The sequence below is a fragment of the Aptenodytes forsteri genome, unplaced genomic scaffold (assembly GCF_000699145.1).
Source record: "Aptenodytes forsteri isolate BGI_AS27 unplaced genomic scaffold, ASM69914v1 Scaffold297, whole genome shotgun sequence".
Lineage (NCBI taxonomy): Eukaryota > Metazoa > Chordata > Aves > Sphenisciformes > Spheniscidae > Aptenodytes > Aptenodytes forsteri.
The window spans coordinates 493,544-516,636 of record NW_008796167.1 but is presented as its reverse complement, the minus strand read 5'-3'; the positions used below and the strand labels follow the sequence as shown (position 1 = coordinate 516,636).

Here is a 23,093-nt window from a genome sequence, read left to right as displayed (position 1 = left end):
CTTCCCATGGGCAGGCAGGTGTTCAGCCATCTCCAGGAAAGCAGGGCTCCATCACGCATAATGGTGACTTGGGAAGACAAATACCATCGCTCCGAACATCCCCCCCTTCCTTCTTCTTCCCCCAGCTTTATATGCTGAGCATGACGTCATATGTTGTGGAATATCCCTTGGGTCAGTCGGGGTCAGCTGTCCCGGCTGGGTCCCTCCCAACTTCTTGTGCACCCCGAGCCTGCTCGCTGGTGGGGTGGGGTGAGGAGCAGAAAAGGCCTTGACTGTGTCAGCACTGCTCAGCAGTAACGAAAACATCCCTGTGTTATCAACACTGTTTCCAGCACAAATCCAAACCACAGCCCCATACCAGCTACTACGGAGAAAATTAACTCTATCCCAGCCAAAACCAGCACAACTACATAGAGATGACTACTGCTGTTCTGCAGGTGAGATTCTAAATGCTTAATTTTAAAGGCAGTATTCTAGCCAAGTACTCAGGATTATTTTTTTTCCTATTTCTTCTTTTACTGCTGCTGCTCAGTACTGACCCTTTCTGCCCTTTCACTAGAATGTGGGAACATGGAACAGACATCAGGACCAAAAGAGAATTTTCAATTAAACACAAGAGCCTCTGAGGCAAAGGACTTCACTAAGAATATATTGCAGAAAATTAAGATTCCTTTAAGAGTAATGCTATTTTAGTGCTTCAGCTTAAAAAAAAAAAAGAGCCACAACTAAATCTGCAGATATAAATACATATCAGCATCAAAGACAAGATGCCGGATTTGTTAAGGTTGTGCTGTACCATATCAATAATGCAAAGCACTTTGCAACTGAGAAGCTCTGTTGCCAAGGGGAGCATTTGATAAGAGCTATTGCAGCAGCTTCCACTCCTTGGTCTCTGGTCAGAAATGGTCCTGATATCGACAGAAAGGGGCACTCATCCCACTGTTTTGCCATGAGTAGTTTTAATGAGCAAGGGAGCTCCAGTCCTGTTAGGTCTCCTTCTCCACGCCAATGAACACATTACTGTCAATACAGACATATCAGGAAAATGGAAGGAGGCAGCTGAAAAGTGAGAGAAAGGTTGTCTGCTAGTGAAGGCATGAGAATGAGATTTGGAATAAGTAGATTCAATTGCACCTCTGTCAGAAATTTCCTCTGACATCCTAAATAAAAAATTTAACACCTTATCCCAGCCAGCAGAAGCTTTTTTTTTTTTTTTACTTCAATGAATTTTAATACAAACTTCACAGCCCATTGTGCCTCTACTCCCTGTGTCTGAAATGGGAAAAATAACACTTCTGTTTCATGAACATTTATGAAGTATTCAGATATTACAGTGATGGAAAGCATATGTAAAGAAGGACTGTTGTTTTCATGACAAAACCAGCTCCAATAGCTTGGTATTGTTTATTCCATCGATTTCCCTCCATTTATCATGCTCCTTGGGGAAATCCTTTTTTAATTTTCTTGTCTCCAAAGAATGTTTACCTAATTCTGATAAGTTTGGTAAGTTTTGTAAAATAATTGGATCAAATTAATCTCAGTTGTAATACCATTGTTGTCAGTGCATTTACCCTACAGTTACTTTTAACCCCTTAAGCAACTACCTTATGTGAGCTGACATCTTTATAGTCTCCATAAACTCTTTTCATTAAGATCATTTGAAAAAAAATGAGAGATTGGAAAATTTTGAAATGTGTCCTTGGAAGTCAATGCAAACAAACAAGCAAAAAAATTTATCACTTCTGTATGACATCTCTCTTTATGCTGATTATATTTCTGCCTTCTGTTTCTGTCATTTACATGGTCTCTGGGCAACATGCCAGTAATTTAGGTATATGCAGCACCCAAAGCATTTTATTCACATTTTTGGTTGCATACTGGCAATGAAAATATTACTCAGCCTTAGCTAATGTTTTCTAGGTATTTTCCCCTACTGAAGTCAGTATTACAAATGTTCTCCCCAAATCTTCTTCCAGAAGATCAAATGTCCCAAAGACATTTTGGATTGCCAAAAATCCATTCTACTAGAAATGAATGTAATCTGTGTTAAACTGAAAAAAGAAAACCCTTTTGCACCACAATAGTGCTCACTTCCTTCTTGCATTTAATAGAGTTTAAAATAGATTACCAAAAGTGCTGAAAAGAACCCTTTAGGCACAAAGGACACTCAGAAAGCAGAAACATCTATAAACGTCTCTAAAAAATTAGTTTCTTACTTCTGCTAGTCTAACACAGGATTTCTTATTGGAATGCTATGTTAAAAACATGAAAGTTCATGAACCAAGGCAGGAGTGCCTAATAAAATTGTCAGATCGATATCTGCTACAGCACAGAGTCTCTATTAAATCCAAAAGCAACAAACAAAAAAAGAACATGCTATTCTGTTTTATTTCATAGTGAGAACAAAAGTTAATTTGAGAAGGAGTGGAGGAAGACACAGCTGGACAGTAGAGTTACCAGCCTCAGGAAATTCAAGGAAATGTAATTGAGAATGAATTATCTCTTTAATTACTTTTGACCAAATCAATAAAAACCATGGAATAAAAAGCATGATGACTGCCACCTGGTAGAGGACAAAGAACACCAAAGTTGAAAATTACCACAAAACTAAACCACAGCCGTGTTAAGAACAATCAAAGCACTTCTCTCCTACAGAAGAAGAAGGGGGAAAAAAAAAAAAAAGGAGGGTAAGCAATATTAGCTCAATAAACAAGCAGTGCATGCAGAAGTTAATGGTTGTTTTTGGCCACTGCTCACTGTTCTCAGCTGCGAAGACTGTTAACTCTTTACTATGTTGTTTGAATTTCAAATTGTCCTGTCATTACTCAGGGATCAGAAAAAAAACCACTAAAAAACCCAAGACATCCTGTTTCCTCCTGAACTTCCATGGTTTCTCTCATGCTGGCTTTTATTTACTGAACATCAGTGTACGAATTATTTACTATTTAAGTTTGTTAAGGCACAGCACTTCTTGTCAGTGTGTTAATAAAACAGAGCAAGACCTTACCTCTCCTTTGGCTTCATTCCCAGATATGAGTAGTAATACTCACACCTTGATGTCTCAAATGTGTAGCTAAAAGCATGGCTGGCTCCGAGTGTGATGAATGAGACACAGTCTTCTGGCTAGGCAGAAATGGAGGGACTACGAGGGCTACAAGGGCACCCAGCAGCAGTGAAGACTCCAAAGCCTATCTATCTATGATACTTACACAGTCCCCATTACTATGGTAGTAGTTGAGCAGTTTACCATCTTTACAGGAAGAGCAGGGTACTGAAAGCAGGTCTGTGAAGCCAAAAGCTTGCATCTTAGTCTGGAAGTCCCAGATCCCCTCCCACAGTCTGACTGAATCTTACAGCATTAGTCACTGTCACTGAAGAACATTAAAGGAGGCAAATTTCTGAACCTCCTCCTTTCTTCTCAACCACGTTTTAGTTTAACATTCCACAACTGTTCTTCATGTGGATGCTGAGCACTGAAGTTAAAGTGGATTTCAGATGTGCTGCTGACACCTTGCCCTCCACCTCTTTCTGTCTTACCATAACTCCTCATGGACCATAAGAACTTCAGAGTTTCAAACAGTTCCTTTAAAAGTCTCAGCATTTATTTGTGAGCAGGATAATCTGTTTATCTTATGGGCTGAGTAAAAGAAATTTCACTCTGATGCGACCTTTGCTTGGATTTGTTCTTGGAGGTAAGCAGAGTGGCCATTTTCCACCTCTGGAATTCTGCATCTAGATTCATAGTAAATATGTTGAGATGACCGGTTCAACTGACCAGTTAGCAAATTCTTCACAAGGTCCCTGACAGTGATCATCTGCTTCATCCTGCTCCACAGCAGAGCCAAGTTTAGCTTAGCATGAGATGAAATTCTGTTGTCTAGTAGAATTAATTTTCACAGCTAGGAAGTAGCATCAAGGTGGCCTGTGGCTAAGCACTAATTTTTCTAGGATGTTCTTCTGCTTCTCTCTCACAGGTCCTTATAGTCAGGAGTTACTTCAGCTGGTAATGGCAAAGGACTGCAAAATGCTAAACTGGCTCAGGAGCCTGAGGCAAAGTACACTACTGTGTAATAACCTTCACACTATCCTGTGCTGTCTGAATAGCTTAAATAAATGTTTCACAGAAGTACAATTAGAATTAGCAAAAATAGAGGCCTTAAAAACAAATAGTCAAAAAAGGTACAGAAATTATGTGGTTTAGGAAGATGGCGATAGCTCACTGATTTTTTTAAGTAGTAAACTGTCTTTTTGAGATACACTCTTTCCCTAGCAGTATCTAATTTCTTCTTCCTCTTCTGCCGAGCTTGTACCTTAAACTCATGCATAGACTTAAGTCCTTCACACAGAGGTAGTACTTCAACCTACCAACACCGATTATGTGTACCCTCTACACAGTAGACAGAAAAGACAGGACAGTGATGAAGGATCAATCCAGCAAATGAAGTGCCTTTGTTCTCTAAAACCACAGTCATGTTAGCTAGAATTTCAGAAGTATTGAAAATTCAATATTGCAACACAATTTTTCTCCCCGGGAATATGTATCTCATAGTTTTTTAATAGGTCTGATTAAAGCACAGACATGCCTAAAAAGTTATTTACTTTTTCAGTGGAATAGATCTGACTTCTACTAAAAGTATCATCATTGGCCCAGAAAAAAATCATCTCGGAAAGATGAGCTACTTCCTATTTCACTGTCTGGGCTACAATGAGGAAAAAAAAAAAAAAAAAAAAAAAAAAAAAAAAAAAATCAACTGACAACATAATGCAGACAATGCAGTGAGATATGCTATATAGCCTGAGGTAAAAGAAACGGGCTTTGGAGTCTTTTTTCTTGGAAGTTGCTGTAGCCCACTTAGCGAATAAACAGATTTGGGACCAAAGCCATTATCATCGCTGCATCCATTCCCACCAAAATGCATTCTCTGAGAGGTCCTGGGAGCAAACATGCACCACTCCTACTGGTTTTGTCGATAAATAGAAAATCTTATTCTGCAAAGACTGTTAAGCGAGCATTTTCCATAAGATGTAAATTCATTTTAAACCCCAACAAAGAAAAACACATTAAAAAAAATACAATATGACAGGCTTCCTGGCACAATTTTCTCAAAACAAAAGCTGGCCAAGATTGCCAGACTCACAAGAAAGAAAGAGCTGGCTGTACTTTCTAAAGGACATTATTTCAAACAAACTAGATCTCAGAACTCAGAAAGGAAAGTCTTTTTAGTTGGCATAGGGACAGGAAAACTATTGGTAGAAGGAACAACTAATTATGGTTAAATTAACCTCTGGAAGGAATTGGGGATGCATAAGCAAGCCCAGCTCTGCCTTGTAAACAGAATGCACAGTGGATCAGTCCCAAAAACTTCTATCTCAAGCTCTGAGACAGTTACTTTCATAACTTCTTTTAGAAAACCTCTTTCATGCAAGAAAGTTGAGTTCAAAATTATCAGCTTTATGTGGGTGATTTTGCTTTACTGATGTCTCAGAACACTTGATAGCTTATGTTAGTAAGGTTTATCAGAATTCATTGTATCCACCTGTTCAAAACAAAAGCTGGCCAAGATTGCCAGACTCACAAGAAAGAAAGAGCTGGCTGTACTTTCTAAAGGACATTATTTCAAACAAACTAGATCTCAGAACTCAGAAAGGAAAGTCTTTTTAGTTGGCATAGGGACAGGAAAACTATTGGTAGAAGGAACAACTAATTATGGTTAAATTAACCTCTGGAAGGAATTGGGGATGCATAAGCAAGCCCAGCTCTGCCTTGTAAACAGAATGCACAGTGGATCAGTCCCAAAAACTTCTATCTCAAGCTCTGAGACAGTTACTTTCATAACTTCTTTTAGAAAACCTCTTTCATGCAAGAAAGTTGAGTTCAAAATTATCAGCTTTATGTTGTGATTTTGCTTTACTGATGTCTCAGAACACTTGATAGCTTATGTTAGTAAGGTTTATCAGTTCATTGTATCCACCTGTATTTGAGGTTTTTTTTGTTTTTTTTTTTTAAAAAGAAAGGAGAAAGGGCTTGGAGAATTTTCCTGGTACTTAGAGTCAAATTACTGGATGCTAAGTTCCTGTGTGAGCTAGCTTTGTGTCTAGCCAGCACTTATTTCTAGAATGTCTCAACCTGATGAGCTATACTTATTTTTTCCCCACATAGACGAAGCCAAAGTCTGCAAGCCTTCTGATGTGAACAATGATTTTTTAGAAGCCTCATTGTGGTCTGAGCTCCGATCTCTGGGAAGGCAGACCCAGAAGTGGTTCATGCCCTGCATATAAGGACAAGGTGATTTTCAGAAACAGTTCTTAAAGAGGATGGGCAGGACCAATGGAGGCTGGGAACAGCAATGCCATGGAAAACCACGTTTATTTGATTGAATGTGTTAGCTTCCAGAGCTCTATGACACTGGTTGCTCACAGACAGCATCTGCAAAACTTCAAAACTGTTTGCAGTCAAACAAACATTTTTTTTGATACAAAGTACTAAAGTAAAAGTGGTATAACATAGTCATCATTTCCATGATTAAAATTGGTTACTCTCAGATGGCCGTAGAATAAGTTTAGGTGCTTGTGCGTGTGGGCAACTGAAGAGCTAGAACTGTGATAACCAGAGGTCTAAAACACTTTAATTTATTGTTACTTCATATTGCATGACCCTGTTTGCTTGCAAGGAGTATGCTATAATGTGTTTTACCATGATTCTTCTCTAGAGAAAAGCTGTGAATAACTAGAATAGCCATGGTGATTTTTGCTTGTATTTTTATACTTACAGGACACAAAAGTAAGCCAATAACCTTCATCTCCATCCTAGGCTTTACTTTGGCATAGTAAAAAGAACGGACATTACTGAAGCACTTTCACAGTAAAACTTTAAAAGGTCTCTTAGTAATGAAGGTTCTTGCTATGCTGAAGACTGAGGGTGTCGTATTCAAGATTGTGCAGAAGAGATCCATCTTGGACCTCTCCAGTTATAGATCATTTGATTTACTCAGAACTAAGCTCAGAAGCATTCAGTCACATGAACACACATACTTACCAAGCCCTGTTGCAGCAGACAATTTATTTGGTCCACATACCTAGTTTGGTAAGAAGCTATGAAGTCTAGCATAGTCTTAATCAGTGTGAAAGACTGTACTTACTTTATTTAAAGGTCTGAGAAGTCTTAGGGATATGTCAAGAATCTAATTTCTGGACAATCCATAGGGATAGTCTAGAATTAGCTGTGGGACTATGACACATTCTAGTGAAATAGCAGTGTCTTAGTCTCAGGATAAATGCTTAAGCTAATGTGTTCTGTTTCATAGCTGTTTTTTGCTGAGCAATATCTACACCTCATGTAACAACAGCCTGAAGGTGTTAGAAAGGCTGGACAGCAATACTGTGGTTGGAGAAGAAAACACCAGATGTATAGGGAAAGATTAAGCCTGAGCTTGTTAGAGCAATTGTTTCACTTGTATCTTCCCAGCTCACTAGTGGCACTCTTAAATGTTGTTATTCTGGGATCACAGTGACTCATGTTTCTGTAGAAGAAAATAATGGAAAGCCAACTTTATAACAGAAAGCTCAGCTGATTAAACATCACTTCCTCCCATCTATGGCTTTCCTAAGAAAACTCGTGTGGAGGAGAGCTGTGCTAACAGATTGCTTTCCAAGTACGAAATTTAAGTGAGTTATTACTCAGGCCAAATAGTTGTCAAAAGTAACCACTTTTTTTTCCAAAGTGGTAGCTGATATCTGTAGATCTTGAGATGGCAAACAAACATTACATCCATTTCAGGGAGGGGGGAGGAAGCTTTTTTTTTTTCCAAAGACAGCTAAGACTCAGTGATTAGGAAAAACAAAATCCTGCAAAGAAATGTTAGAGAAGTTTAGTAACCATAATTCTCTTCTATCATCACAAAATTTTAAAGCATTTTTAAAGGGATGCAGCTTTCTAGCCACAACAAGAAAGATCATATCCTAATGCACAAATTACTACTACAGATTCTCTCCTCTAGAATGCAGACAGATTAATCAGAATCTCTAAGCAGACTGGCAAATACAAATTTTTTGTTTGGTATTACTCTGCATGCAGTGATATACCTAGGGTCAGAATGTAGCCTTCCATATGGAGTAGCTGGACAATGAGAATAATATAGTAGGATCATTATGGAATTTATCTATCATTTTTTCAAATTATGTTTTGTCTTTCAAAATTTAAGCTTCTACATTTATCTTGCACACTGTCTAATCTTTTGGATATTCTAAATCACATTTTAAAAACTCAGATGATTGAGTTTGTATAATGAGAAATTTAATGACCTGTAAAATGAACAGAGTGCATCTGCCAGCCCTAAAAAAGTCATCTTTTTACCACATGCACGTCACAGTATGGGACTGACAGTTCCATTGTTATTTTTCCAGGCAGCCACTCCTGTTGCTTTCCCTAAAACAAACATGCATTTTTGGACGCAAGCTGAAGACTAATATTATTAAAATGCTTAAATGTTTCTTAAAATATTTTTCCAATAACACTTCAAATAGAATAAACAAAGAGTATACAATGGTTGCTATATAAATGCACATTCTCCCCAGGTAAACTGAAAATACAAAGTTTACAAACAAAAAGATAACCAAGTTCTGAACCATCATTTAATTTCACTCAAGAATATTTTTGTTAGAGGGTCAAATTCTCTGCTGGAATAAAGATCCTAACTGAATCCATATTTTGACAGGGATGAATATGGTCCATACTGCAACAGCAAAATGAATGTGCATCCACAGACTGGCTGGCACCAACTTCATCCATGATAAACATGAGACAGATGAACATGTCAAGAAAAGGATCTTAGTGGCTGTATTTTATGCAAGATTACAGAGTATCCTTTAATCCTGATACAAAGTCCAAAACACCCTTTGTATCCACACCAAGGTCCCAGCAAGCAGCTCTGCATGGGTTTTAGATACAACACATTGAACTAAAAATGCACTTTTAATTATCTATTTGTAATTCATACTAAAGCTTAACCATGCACGCACATATCCCCCTCATTTGTACCTAGTATAGGCTAGATCATCAGATTAAGTTGCTAGCGTTCTGGCATAGATTTGATTAGGTTATCTGCAAATAAAGCCCTATATCATTTTATCTGCAACTTAAAAAAAGAATTAATATTTAGGAACTATGCTACACTTCTTGTAAAAGAAGTTCAGTCCAAACTGCTAACATCTGACACATAAATAAGCCACAGCTAAACCATCAAAACTTGACTTTCCAAAGGACGGCTATTTTCAGAAGCATTTTGTGATAGCTGTGCCAGCTGCACGCACAGACTGCATTACATCTGTGGCCCATTCTCCTTAAGCATTGTCTTTGTTTTGATTTCCTATTTTGTATTCCATTAGTTTTAAGGCTGTATGTCATACTGCCATTAAATCACTGTTTTCAAGCAATAGTGTCTTCCAGCTGACCTCAGAGCAAAACAGCACAAAGACTTACATTCATACAATTTGCTGTTACAACCAATAGGTGCTGGAAAGCCTTACCCCACAGCCTCTATCTTACCTAGCTAACTTGCTCTGACTTGCCAATTATTGCCATGCACCAATTCAGATCTCACATAGACAGTATAAGCTAACATTAATTTAGGAAATCAGCTGAAAGTGAAATACCTGAAGGGAAAAAAATTACATAATATTTTACCGAAAGCAGCTTTCTTAAAAGGGAAGGATTCAAACATTTCTGATGAGCTAATGGAAATGGCAAAGTGACTATTTGGAAAAGGTTTGTTGTTTGTTTTTTTTTTTTTAATCTGTTTTTATCTGCTTTCACTAAAAGATGAAGTGAGCTCACTGTCAGCAAGACTTGATTTCTGACTGTCAGACAGCAAAATTGAATGGATTCTGTGCTGCTAAGCTTTTAGAAAAAGCCAGGAAAAAAAAAAAAGCTTTCATCTGATGAGCCTAGATAGGGATCACTAGGATCCTGCCAAGGTTTAATTTCTCATTTTTCATGGATTAACATAATTGTTTATAGTTCAGGCTGTTGCATAGTGACACAAGCTCTAAACAGGTTGACAAGAAACAAACCCAACCAAACAAATAACAATTCCAAGACATAGCAATGCCTCTGATGGGAGTTTAAAATGAGCTTATTTTACAGAAATCCACCATGAGCTTCACCAACAATGGCAGCATTTGTCGAGGCAGAGCATGCGGGTGAAGTGCCTGAGAACCCTCCAGCGACGGTACAGCTGTCTGTGCAGAGGATTCAGCTCCCTGAACTGTAATGAGCAATTTGTCTCACAGCTTTGATCCACTGTCAGTTTAGCTGACACTGACTCCAGGAATTAATTTCTAACATTTCAGGGTAACCTAATAAAAAAAAAAGTTGAAGCAGTGTGTGGCAGATACCTGTAGATAACCTATCACCTGCTGCAGGTGTTAACAGAAAAGTTAAATATGTTTCTGTTATAGTACAAAGACTCTCAGTTTCTTGAATGTGTAAATACATAACCCTAAGACAAAGTATCAACAAGGTAAAGCAGCATAAAGGACAGAATATTTTAACCATATGCTCTAAGCTGTGTTGGTCCTATGTATTTGAGAAGCTTCCTTAGAGAAAAGGCTTCCTTTGTACAACTGAACAGATCCTTTATTTGAACAATCTGCTCACTTCGGAAAACAGGTTCAGAACTAGAGGGAGATCAGTTTCCATCACAATGGAATTGGACTAGAACATGTTTGGTTTTTAATTACAAGACAATTGTTATAGATTTTCCAATTATCTTGTCAATGTAATAAATGCAATGTATCAAAGTCATAAATACTTCTAGCTCTGGCATAACTTATCAACACTAAATAGAGCAGTAAATACTGGCTTTAGAAAACATTTAGGAAGGAAATATAAACTCTCTTTAAATTCAGTCCTACTGTTATGATGTCATTGCGCTGCAGATGGATCACAATCCATCTATTTCAGTCCGTTCTGGGCAAAAATCTTTATTAGTAGACAACTGCCACTATGACGTGGCTTAAGGTTGTCCCACTTGACCATTGTGAATCAATGGCACTCACACCATTCTTCACCAGCCAGCCAACAAACCTGCCAATATCATTACACCTGCAAGAAAGTACTAGTCCTAAGAGTTACCAGTGACCAGAATTCCAGACCTTTACTATTTCCTATTCCCCTATATTCAGGCATGTGTCTGGCAGTAGGTTATGTGACAGGAGGGGAACATTGCTGCTGGGCTCTCACATGTGATTTTTTTTGTGGGGAATGTTTCACATGCAGGCTCCACAAGATGATATTCACTACCTGCAGTACTGTGCCACAGCCTCTCTGACATATCCAACACAGCCAGTTGGCAGACCACAGATCAAGATGACCAGTAGCACCTGGCAGCTGGGGTCAGACAGTATCACAACTACACAAGGTATCAGTTTAGTCATGAGGGAATTCAAGGCATGAACCATATGTGTGAGTCTTATTCTAAAATTGTCAGACACAACAGGTTTGACTTTCTGCCTTTAACCCTCCAGTGAAAAAAGACAATGTTTATCCTTTATTTTTAGGCCATGGTTATGAGATAACTTCATTTGTTCTTAAAATAAATAGCTCCCCAAACAGCAGGGCAAACAGTTAGCTACGAGGATCATTTGTTATCTAGCAAAACTGTAAGTCTTCCTCCATCTGAACTGGGAGCTAACAAATTCAAGGGGTACAAGCAGTTAAAGAATGACTTTGAGGGAAGAGGGAGGAATCAACTGAGACAGAGCAGAGTTCAATAACACAGGGTTCCTGAAACACTGAGAGGGAAATGTTGACACGTAGTGGGACCAAATGATGCCACCTAGGAATCCTGGACAGATCAGGATCCTCAGTATGGAAGACAAATGAGGCTATCTGATCACCGGGAACCATTAGTTGCACCTGCAGGAGAGAAATGAAGTACTGAGGCCAAAACTGTTGAAGTAAATACATTTTGGACTGAAGGACTGCAGTCCAAGGACTGCTCTAACAGATGAGGAATGACATGATTTCACCCTCCCAGAAGTGCCACAGGCATTAGCTCAAGGCTAAAGACACAGTAGAGTGCATTCACAGTGACTAGGATTGGCCAGAGGCATCAGTGGGCTCTGTAATTTACTGCAACCTAACTTTAATTGCAGCAGAGAAAGTATTACAAATAACCCTAACAGCTTTGCAGTCTCTTTATTTCAAACATACGGATTGTTATCTGGAGCCCGATGTAATACAGCTAGAATTTGCCTTTTATGAATAAGAAAGCTTACTAAAAAGTCAAAGTCATTCTTAAAAAGGGAAGATTTGTAATGGATGCAGTGTATGAATGAGCAATTACAAATTTAAATACATCACAACAGCTTTATGAAGCATCTTTTGACCCTTAAACGAAATTGCATAGGTGTGTATGAAGTTAAATGCTCACAGACCAAAAATCTAGCAGTGTTTCACTTGAAGAACTGTGCTTTCCATGATTACTCCACTGAGGTTGATACTCAGGCATATGAAATATCTGAGTGTTCCACACCAACAAGGACTGTGGAATCTGTCTTTTGTACCCGTTAGATTAGCAGAGAGAATGCATAAACCTTTTAGCAGTAAGCCATTGAGGAATTAAGTTAAAACCTCCCTCTTAACACACCAGAAAAACAGGTTCCAGGCTACATGACCCCAAACAATGTCACAGCCTAGTTTTCACAAATAACACAATAACTCCTTTTTCAAACCAAGCAGAATCCAAAGTAACATTATAGCTACCACCTCCTTCCCCATACCCTGCTTTTGAGCTCTTGATGTAAAGAGTGACAGTTATATAGCTGCCTAATTAACTTGACTATTGTTCCCTAAAAATACTCTCTATCTTAGCTCTCCTTCTGTGCAAATAGCATAACGTTAATTTAATAGAAAGGTCACATTACACTACAAGGAATGTAGTGACATTCCATTATGTCCTTCTCTTCCTGCTTACAGTCCTCCCCTCCATTGCCATTGTGCATTCAACACTTTTTCTATAGGCATTTCATGAATAATGAGAAGCTACTCTAGCCATGGAAAGTGCTGCCTTCCACTGCTTGCAATTTAAGACACATCATTCTACAGTCTCAAGAAAAGTGAAACACCACCAATCTGATTTTACACAAATGGTTTTTCCTCTGCAAGTCAAACTCAAGCTTTAATTATTACACTTTTTCCCCTCACTGCTGAATGCCTTCATTCACTTTGCCTGCACAGGGAAATATTCCAATTTAAGAACAAGTTTTGAAGTTCTTGCATTCAGATCAACCTACCCTGAAACTGTTATTTTCTGTATGAGAAGGATGATGCCTCCTCTGCCATGCAAAGTTTGGGGGGTAATTAGCAAGGTGTCCTGGCTAAACTTCAACTTGCTTAAACTGCTGTCTGCTCACTTAAGGTCACCTCTCCTTTGTCAGCTGGATACATTATTCTTCATCACTTTCTATCCTGAACTCTCAGGTAGTATTGCTCTGCTCTGTTGACCACAGTTAACCAGGGATGGATGATACGACCTCTACATTCAGCCTGCAAAGTGCTTTTGGCATCATTTGGGGTAAAACTGATCTATAAATTTATCATCCTTCCTAGAAATGAGCACAACCCAACCTACCTACAAATCTAGTCCTGCACTTCTACATCAGTTGTGATTTCCCCCCCCATGTGAATATAAAAATCTCCACATTGTTCATGCTCCCCTGCCCCTAATTAAATACCTACCATTTCCTACTAGCGATCACATACACAGAGAGGTTCCTAAGTTCCATGTACGCAAAAGAGCTCAGCTTTCCCACCTGAAACATTTCATTACATTTCTGGTACACATGCATTCATTCCTGACATAACTCCACCGAACATTACATTAAAGAAATCCTCCAGTGTCTGGTAAGATCAGCATTAACGCTCCTTTGTGCTATCAGAGTGACACAAAGGAATAGGAAACCAGAAACTCATCCATGAATTACAAAGAGTGTTAACCTAACTGTCCAGTGCAAGTTCTAAACCAATCATACCCATAAACAGTAACAAACGTTTATTTCTTACATAGCACTTCTAGTCAAATCTCAAAATGTTTTTTCCCATTCTCTCCCAAAAGTAACCATTTGACAAAGTGTTACCAGTTTAGCAAAAGTAATTTTTAACTGCCACACTGCAGCCAGGGAGCACCAGGTTCTTCAAATACAAGGAGTAGTCTATTTCTTTCATTATGTAACCTACAGACTATTTGTATGCACTAGTTAAGAGAAGCAGACATTAAACCTGTTAAAAATCTAACATTTTGAATATTCACTGTAAAGCGTAACCTTTATAATGCACTTCTCTTCTGCCCCAGGCAGATCAATTCCTAAACCCAGGTGAGCAATGCAATTCACTAAAATGACAACTCAAGCTGTAATCACAGAAGCGTAATGCACCATGACTGTACCAGCAGCCTGACATTTGGCAAGTTTACTAAAACCTTAATAACAATGCATTATTACATTTGATATGCTTCCCTTAATTCATTATGGAAGCAGCCTTTAGGAACAGAAATTGAACTTTTGAAATTGATTAGACTGTTTTGAACTTAATAGCATGGAGATTGTGTGGACCTTACCGGTTAGCTGCTGTTCCAGAGATATGTCAAACTAATTTAGTGATCATAAAGCCTTTATTTTTGTAGAACATAACATTTTCACGTAGTTAGGCTCAGGTCAGGATTAGCACCTAACACTTAATATTCATGTTGGAAAGTAAAACTATCACTCTTCACCAAATAAAAAAAGCCCAATCTTAAAATTATAGTTCTGTAAGCATATGCCCCATTTTTAGTCTTATTTGTATCACCATTTTTGTTTCACACTCTAAAAGACAAAGCAAGAACACCTGCAGGAACAACCAAGAGCTCAGGAACAGAAAGTTCTTCACTGTCATACCAGGTTTATATTTTCCATATGCAATTAGCTAAGTTAATTCACTTTTCTAAGTCACTTTCTCCAGAGGTACAAGAAAGGTAATGATTGTCAGTCTCACAAGGCCATGAAGAAAAACATTTCAACAAAACTCTCAGCACACAAGTGCTTAAATGTTAGGGTTAACACTAATAAAACCAACTACTTCAGCACTGAAGGACTGCTGCTTTTCTAAAATAGCCAAGAATTTCTAACAGACACGTGACTACAGTAGCAGAGTAAGTTGCAGAATTTCTGAATTTCATTTTTTATTCTTATCTGTATCAACAACAGCTTCACTATGCCTGCTAAATAATCTCAAATACTTGGTTGGCAATGTTGTTATCCTCTTGTTAGAATTTACTGCAATATGATGTAATATTTCCCTGTTTTGTCCATGGATATGTACAAACAAGAATTTTAGTTCCTAAAAATGGTGTGACTGACATTTTTCAACTTTTTAGTACAGGCTTTTAAAAATTAAGCCCAAGTTAAAAGAAATATATTTATGGTTCAGGCTAACAAAGGGGAATGAGCTTAATTAATAAAACCAGCAGTAGCCAGTGTACAGTCTAACAGCCTAATCTGATGTAACATTTGTTGAAGGAGGCAGAAAACTATCTGCTATTGCAATTTAAAAGTATATCCAAATTTGATAAAATATGTCTAAAATAGAACTTTCCTTCTTATATCATTTATTCTGTTCTGGTTCTGCCTATGATGACACCATTAGCTATCACCTCACTTCACAGGTTCTGTTTGTCTCCCATTCCACTCTTCCTTTTAGTACCACCCTCACATAACCAAACTGCTCCAGACCACTAGTTCAGTCACCTAAAGCTATACCCTTTTCTGCTATTCCGTAGCTAAATTATCCGCAGTCTGCTTATTCACCACTTTCTAATACACCCTCAAACCTTATGAATTCAGGCTACTAACATTTAATAAAGTGTACATAAAAGCAGCAATATAATGGTACACTATCATTACATTGCAAATGTCTGGTGGGTCAATGACTCCTTGGATGGGTGAGAAGTCAGTCATATATGAGAGAGAGAGATGCCATTAGGCTGTTCATTTCCAAACATCCTCCGAGTTTGTCTCTTGTGACAAGAAATGCTTCTGTTACTATTTTTAAAAAGGAGAAGCAGTGTAGTGTTATGCTTGCCAATGTAGTTAAAGGCTACAGAAGACAGTTAAAAATATACTTGAGGAATTCATTCTGTTTACTGGAAATCAACGTTATTGATAAAATGTGTTCAACCAGAGTTTCACTTGCTTGTTGCTAGCAGTGACCCTGGTGAAAGCTGGAAGTGTACATCAGCTTTCATCGTGAGAAGTGAAGCAACGACGTCATCTCAGATGGATAACGTGCATGAATTCTGTTCTGCCTGATGATTACCATGCTGAGAGCTTGCACGCGTAAGTTATCGATAGAAGTTATGAAGCTTGTAGGAAAAGTCATTGGTATAATACCCACAGTTAGTTCCCCACACACACTGAGCAGAACAGCTACTTCCTTGTATGTTCAGTCCAGAAAGAAGAAAAAAACCCAAACACCTCAAAACTTTATCTGGTTAACACCAAAGAAAAAAACCACAAAAAAAACCCCCACAACACCCTTTTACCTACTCAAAACAAGAAAAGGAAACTAGAAAAGGTTAGCCAAAGAAAAACTATCTGCAAAATCCACCTGTTAATTAGGTACAAGAAATGTCCATGGAAACCTAAGTCAGGCATACCTGTATACCCATTGTATGGTAGGCTTTCAAATGGAAGCATCACACACTGGTGACAGTCTTTCAGACATTCCTTAATGTACATTCAGCCAGGCTTCTCAGAGGCATAAAACGATGCACCCTTTGATTTCTGTAACAAGCAGTAGAACCTTTCTTACAGTGTGACACTATGAACTTTGAAATTGTAATCAGTGTCACTATGCCTGCACCTGCTTTTTTTTCCCCTACATGCTCTGTTCTTAACATTGCTAATATGTTTTGGCAATAGCAAGGTGATAAACAGTAGTCAATTGATAAAGGGCAGTTTTCCAACTACTGACTTTTCTTGCACAACCTATTACTTCCTCTTCTGTCCTGTAGCGTTTCTAGCATGTAGGCTTATCACCAGCTGTAAACTGTTGTGAGTTTAGAAAGCAAGAAAAAAAAAAAAAATTTCTTGACAATTAGAAGTTTCCCATATTAACTGTGTTGCACTCAGGAGATTTATTTTTTTCATGATCTGCAACAGACAGCCAAGACTATTAACCAAGCCATGACACAACCTGTATAGCTATTGCAATGGCAGGGTAAAGACAAACCTGATTTTGCAGATGCTTTTAGTTTTCACACTGATTTTCATATGGGGAGCACGCACTGCCGTCATAGCTTCAAAAAAAGAAAAAAAGAACTTGGGCATAATTTTGTATTTCTCATCTTCATTCCCAATTTTTCATCAGAAATGCACAAGGACAAACAAGATAAATTTGGAGCACTGGGGAAGCTGAAAGCATGACTCTCACTGCTACAATCTCTTCTGTACCCTCCCCATTTCTTGCTTGTTCCCTTCGTTCTGTCCAGAACACCAGCCCTTATAAACATTGTAATTCCTGAGCTGCCATGACAAGATGAGCCTGGCAAAATAGTACCATCAGGAAAAAAAACAAAACCCAACCTTAAATCAAATATGAATTAACCCTTGCAAACAAAGCACATCTCAAAATTCTCACCTTCATGCTACCAATACGCATTTTTAATTGTTAAAGAGAAACTCAAATGTTTACCAACAAAGCCTTTGAAACCACCTCTAGCAAGTGGTGGAAAGATGTGTAAGGGTCCAATTTTACCAGCCAACAATCTATCAAAATACCCGAAGAGATACTTGAATCTGAACATCTCTATCAATGCTTTGGCACTTCTGAATAACAGCCATCCCAGCGGTAACTCACCCTTATATTCTACCTCATATAGCTAACAAAGAAAAACTACTCTAGGAAGTATTAGTATTTCGTAGCTTTTCACTTTCAAAGCCAGTTGAATAGTTAACGGAAAGAAATATTGTGCTATCCTCTTTCTCACTAGCATTTTGTTGAAATTTCACGTTCTTCAAATGGGAAGTTTCAAGGTACTTATTATAGATTTAGAAGAAGCTTCAGAAAGTTGTTTGTTTTTTTGAAAAATGACTCAAGCATAGCACTTCTTAGATGCAGGTATGAGACTGGGATTGATCAGTGACTGTATATTGGTTACTCAATTTGGAAAGCATTAGGAATGTCACCACACCAGTGTAGTCTGGCCTGACCAGTTTCTCCATTTTGGAGATACTAGGAAGACAACCCACCACTAGTGTTTTCCTGCTCTTCCCAGAGTGGTAAGGAGTTATGACTGACCTTCACATCAGAGAGCTGGCAGGAAAAAAGTTCTTTGCATTGTAAGTTCTGCCTTCAAATACCTGTTTTTAGTCTTCTGGAAAGAAAGGTTTTAAATTGGAAACCCTGACAGATCTTTAACTGCAGCAATAACAAATAACACCAGTGTAATTTCTCTTGAAAGAAATTGCTCTGTTTTCTTCTCCAGTTTCCAGCTTAAAACCTTTCATTGCGGATGCTGTTGTCAATCTTATCTAGTGACCTATTTACCTAAAGCACAGAATTACAGAACAGAATTTTATGACAAGTACAGACCAGGCTTTGACACTAATAATACTCAAGATTTTGTGGACTTGGATTGTTTTTAGGGCTTGGTCAGAATGGCCACCTTTCTTTCATGTAAAAAGTCAACAAGCCACCTCAGAGGTTTTGCAAATGAATTTGTCATAGCAATTAAAGGAAAGAAGCTATATTAACATGATAAAAGGTGACTAACATCACCATGCACGGTTACATTAAGGAATAAGAAAGAGACCTTTAACACATTGCTCTGAACACTTAGGAAATCAAAAATACTGTCTGGATAGCTACATTCTTTGACTTTCAATGAATCAGTGCTGTCTGCAACATGCACCCGACCTTTGAGAGAGAAGGGGAAAAAACCTCAAACCAAATGAAGTAACTTCCAATTATTTGTAATGGAAGCTGGATGGGCTCTATCTTGCAGTATGGGTATGGACCGATATTAACACAGCGCAGAACCAGGCAGCCCCACATGGAGTCTCCTCCCCCACCACTCAACAAGTTTTGAAAAGGCAAGAACCCAAAATCCATTGGGAAGATGCTTGGTGTAGCTGCTCTGGTTAAAATACATGGCCTGTTTGACTTCTCAGGATTCTTCTAGCAAAGACAGTGGCAGGGAGCAGAGAGCACGTGTAGAAAGCCACCACATATAAAGCACATCTGAAAACACTAAGACACTGCTGGGAATAAAAGTTGGGATAACTGGCAATCTAAAGCCGTAAGGGTCACAAAAGCCACATCATTGTGAAAGCTGGCCACTCAATTACACTTGGATAATACTGTACAGGATGGGTAAAAGAAGCCTCCTTGTTGTGGGTTTTGGGTTTTTTTTGTGGGGGGGGTGTGTGTGTGGGGAGTTTGTTGTTTGCTTGTCTTTTTAAACACAAATGCTACACTTCCTGAGCTTCCCCCATCCCTTGCAGTATTGCTAGTAGTTTGGAAGGGATTATTTCTGGTCCAGCAGGTTGCAGTGGAATGCAATTGTTCCACTGCATTGACCCAACTTTACTTAGTGTTTTCCCTGTGAGACAGATACCACATTCTCTGTGTGACTACAGAACAGCAGAGTTTCCAATGCAACAGTTAGAGCGGTCAAATATCAGCTCTACATTTTCAAATACCAAATTTACTTAATAAAGACATAAAAAGCATCCATGAACATACAGCTTTTCTGAACACATTTTTATATACTTGATGGCAACAAATGCATCCTAAACGTGCAATTATTATACATAATATCCTATGCCCATATCATTTTGTATAACCATCCCAGCATACTTACTCAAATGTTTTTAGCTCTTAAAAATATATTTTTTTAAATAACATCAGTTTAGAAAGTAGCATTTGCCAGCAGATATTAGCATACTCAAATCCTGTTGAATTCACAGGGTTTTTATCATCTTGTTGTTGTTTACAAATTTTACTGTCATTCATCATTGCAAATCATCAGCTGTACTTGTGGCTGAAGAAAATGCTAACTCAGAAGGCAGAGATGAGTGCAAACACATTAATCAGAGATCATGATTTTTATTACCAGGAACGTTATGCTCTCAGACACCTCTAATTAGACACATCCAGTAACTACAGTCTTCTCAGTTATTCAAAATACTATGGGGCCTGCTAGGTGTGGGTGGGAATGGGGGTAAATAGCTCATATAAAGCAAAAATACAGGTAATAGAAAGTATTTTTAAAATTAGGCAATAGGAATACATTTCTGTTCTAGTATCTCTGAAAAACACATAAATAGGTATCTGCAGAGCACACTGGCAGCTTAAATAGTGAGAGTTAGTGCGTGACCAGCATGAAATCCCTGAGCCTTCTCCAGTTTGTGGGGACGGAGGGAAGCAGAGGACAGGTCAGATCCATTGCCAGGATTTTTTTTTTTTTAATACATATATATTTTTTTTTAAAGTTTTTCAACTTAGTAATCATTACCTTTTAGAAAAAGGAAAAAAAAATGGTTAGTCTGAGATTTTCAAGACTATGTAGTGCTTTTAGCCATGCTCTCCACAAAAAGGAACGGCAGGTGTGACTACATCCCCTCTGATAGCTTCATGAATCTAAAGCATAAACCACAACCACACATTTAGTGACCTACATATAGTTTATTTTCTGTATAAACAGTATACTTTTCATTTGGTCAAGTTAAGTACCTGAGTTCCAACTGGGTTTCAGAGCACCCTTAAGGATCAAATTCTCATCAGTGACATCACTTTTCAATACCAAAACAACAACAACAACCACCACAAATTAACCAACATTTTCAGGATTATCAGAATTTTGAAGAGTATTTCTGCAGTTCAAAAATCTTTAAAGCAACTTCTAAAACATCTTTCCTTCTGAATATTAGAAGTTAAGGGTTAAAACAAGAACTCTGGCAACACTTGCTGGATATCAACTAATTTACAGAAACAAGCCTCTGAATGAAGACAGCCAGCAAGATGCTGCTTTAGGTAGTATGTAAAAATAAAGCGAATGCCACCCATTGTCTATTTAGGGCTTAAAACACTTGATTTAAAAACTTTAAGCTCTAAATGCAACACACACAATCAGAGCAGAAAATTAAGTAGTGGGTGGACAGAATCTTTTCTGCCTACCCTGAATAATAACCACACTGCTTCTGCTGCAGCTGTCAGAGACTATCCCTTGGGCACTCCATTAGAAAGCACACAGCAAAGTGTAGGCTCAAAGTCAGAGACTGATGTTACAGATAGGCTGGAGAGACTTCACTCTCCTTCCACAAGGAAAATCGCTCTCTGCATGGAACAGCACAGAAAAATCAGAGAGCTTCAGATCTCATTGCATGAGCCAACAGCATTGAGGAAAAGAAAACAAATGGCAGAACACTGCAAGCTCATCTCAAGCACCAGTGATGGAGTCCTTGTCCCTGTGGTTTAATGATTCAAGCTTGACTTAAAAGCAACTTGAGACAGTTCAAGACCCATGAAGTTTGTGGGTATGCAGCACTAAGGAGACCAGGAGATAATAACCACACAATCAAACTACAACAGACACTGCTGGCTAATCCCCTTACACCTTCCTGAAACCCAAATACAGATGCAAAGTAAAATACAAAATAATTAATCCACTACCTCCGAAGCCATCCCTACTGATGGCAGTTGTATTACAAACACTTTACTTTTTATACCACTCCTATGATCAACTTTTGAGCTTTTTACCCACCCCTCAACTGCCACCATTTATCATTCCTGCTTTTTAACCCACCCTTTACCCTCGTGCCCTCAGTATGATTCCTCTCCTTCCATTTTCAAGACTTGTTACCTTTCCCCGAATATTTTCCCTTAAGCACATTGTCATTATCTCATGTTTTCCTTTTCATTCATTAGCCTGCTATTGTCTGCTCCATTTTAAGTGCTCTCATTAAGAACTTTAAAGACCAGTTTCAAAAGCCAGTTCCCAAATCACAATATACACATCAAAGCAGTCCCACTTTATTTACAAATGCTCTGTACCATCATCAAATATTATATCTGACTATGATTATTCACAGGAAGGCATGGACTATTGTTTCAAACACCTCTTTAAACAGAAATTATGATTCCTTTCCCTGGAAACAGGTGCTTGCGATTTACTTAGGTGAAAAGCCTCCCTGCTTTTCTATTTAAAGCAGAACCAGTAGAGTCAGGCCTACCTGTGCAAGCTGCCCCAAAGAGTAGAGGGTGAGTTTCTTCGGGTCTGTGTACAGAATCTCTCCAAGCTCCCGATAAGGCTTCCCAGTGGGGGTGAAGTGTCCCTGAGTGAATTGCTTTTGCCTCCTATGGTAGTTTTCCCAGAACACTTGTTCTCTTGGAGGTTCACTGCTTCTGTAAATTGTTCTGCTTCTGGCCAAGACCTTTCCTTCCTTCTGAGCAAAGCCAGGCAAAGCCTGAATGCACACAAAATCTCGAGGATTCAACACTTTAGTGGCTGCCAGCACCTTGATTCTGCTGTTCTTAGGTGGATCTGGTATCACAGGTGCCTTGAGTCTGCTGCTCCTACCTGCATTTGCTACCACAGGTGCCTCAACTCTGCGGTTTTTAGATGCATCTGGTACTGGCATTGTTCCAGAATGGGAACCTTGGTGGTTTTACTCCCTAAGTTATTAAAAATTCTAGTTTCCCAGTCATGAAAACACACGCCTGCTGCCCAAATTCTGAAGCAAATCTTTTTAATTTTCTAAAGGGTAGCCCAGCAGAAGAATCTGCTGCTAACTAACACTACATGAGGTCTCATTCCCCTCAGCAGCCCCGCAAACAATAGAAATAAATCCCAAGCGGCCAGGACACCTAAAACCTAACCAGTCTCCTGGGGAACACCCAGAGCCAGAGAACCTCCCTCTGAAGGGTTTCGTTACAAATAAAACTTCCTTTATACCTATTTTCAACAACAGCACAACCTTCCCTGCCCGCAGACCTCACGCCAAGGGCCTCCCACCTCCCAGACCCTGGGGACCAGCCTAAACTCCCCCCCCCCGCC

The 23,093-nt window shown here is 38.7% G+C and overlaps 1 protein-coding gene across 1 annotated transcript in view; it reads right to left on the bottom strand.

The window, feature by feature from the left end:
• CCDC60 (coiled-coil domain containing 60) overlaps window positions 1-22,677 on the bottom strand; it is a 68,246-nt gene extending 45,569 nt beyond the window's left edge. Inside the window, exon 1 of the mRNA XM_019474188.1 lies at window positions 22,270-22,677. Within this exon, the coding sequence (XP_019329733.1) occupies window positions 22,270-22,677 (408 nt within the window). The remainder of the gene's footprint in view (window positions 1-22,269) is intronic.
• Between the last annotated feature and the right edge of the window lie 416 nt (window positions 22,678-23,093).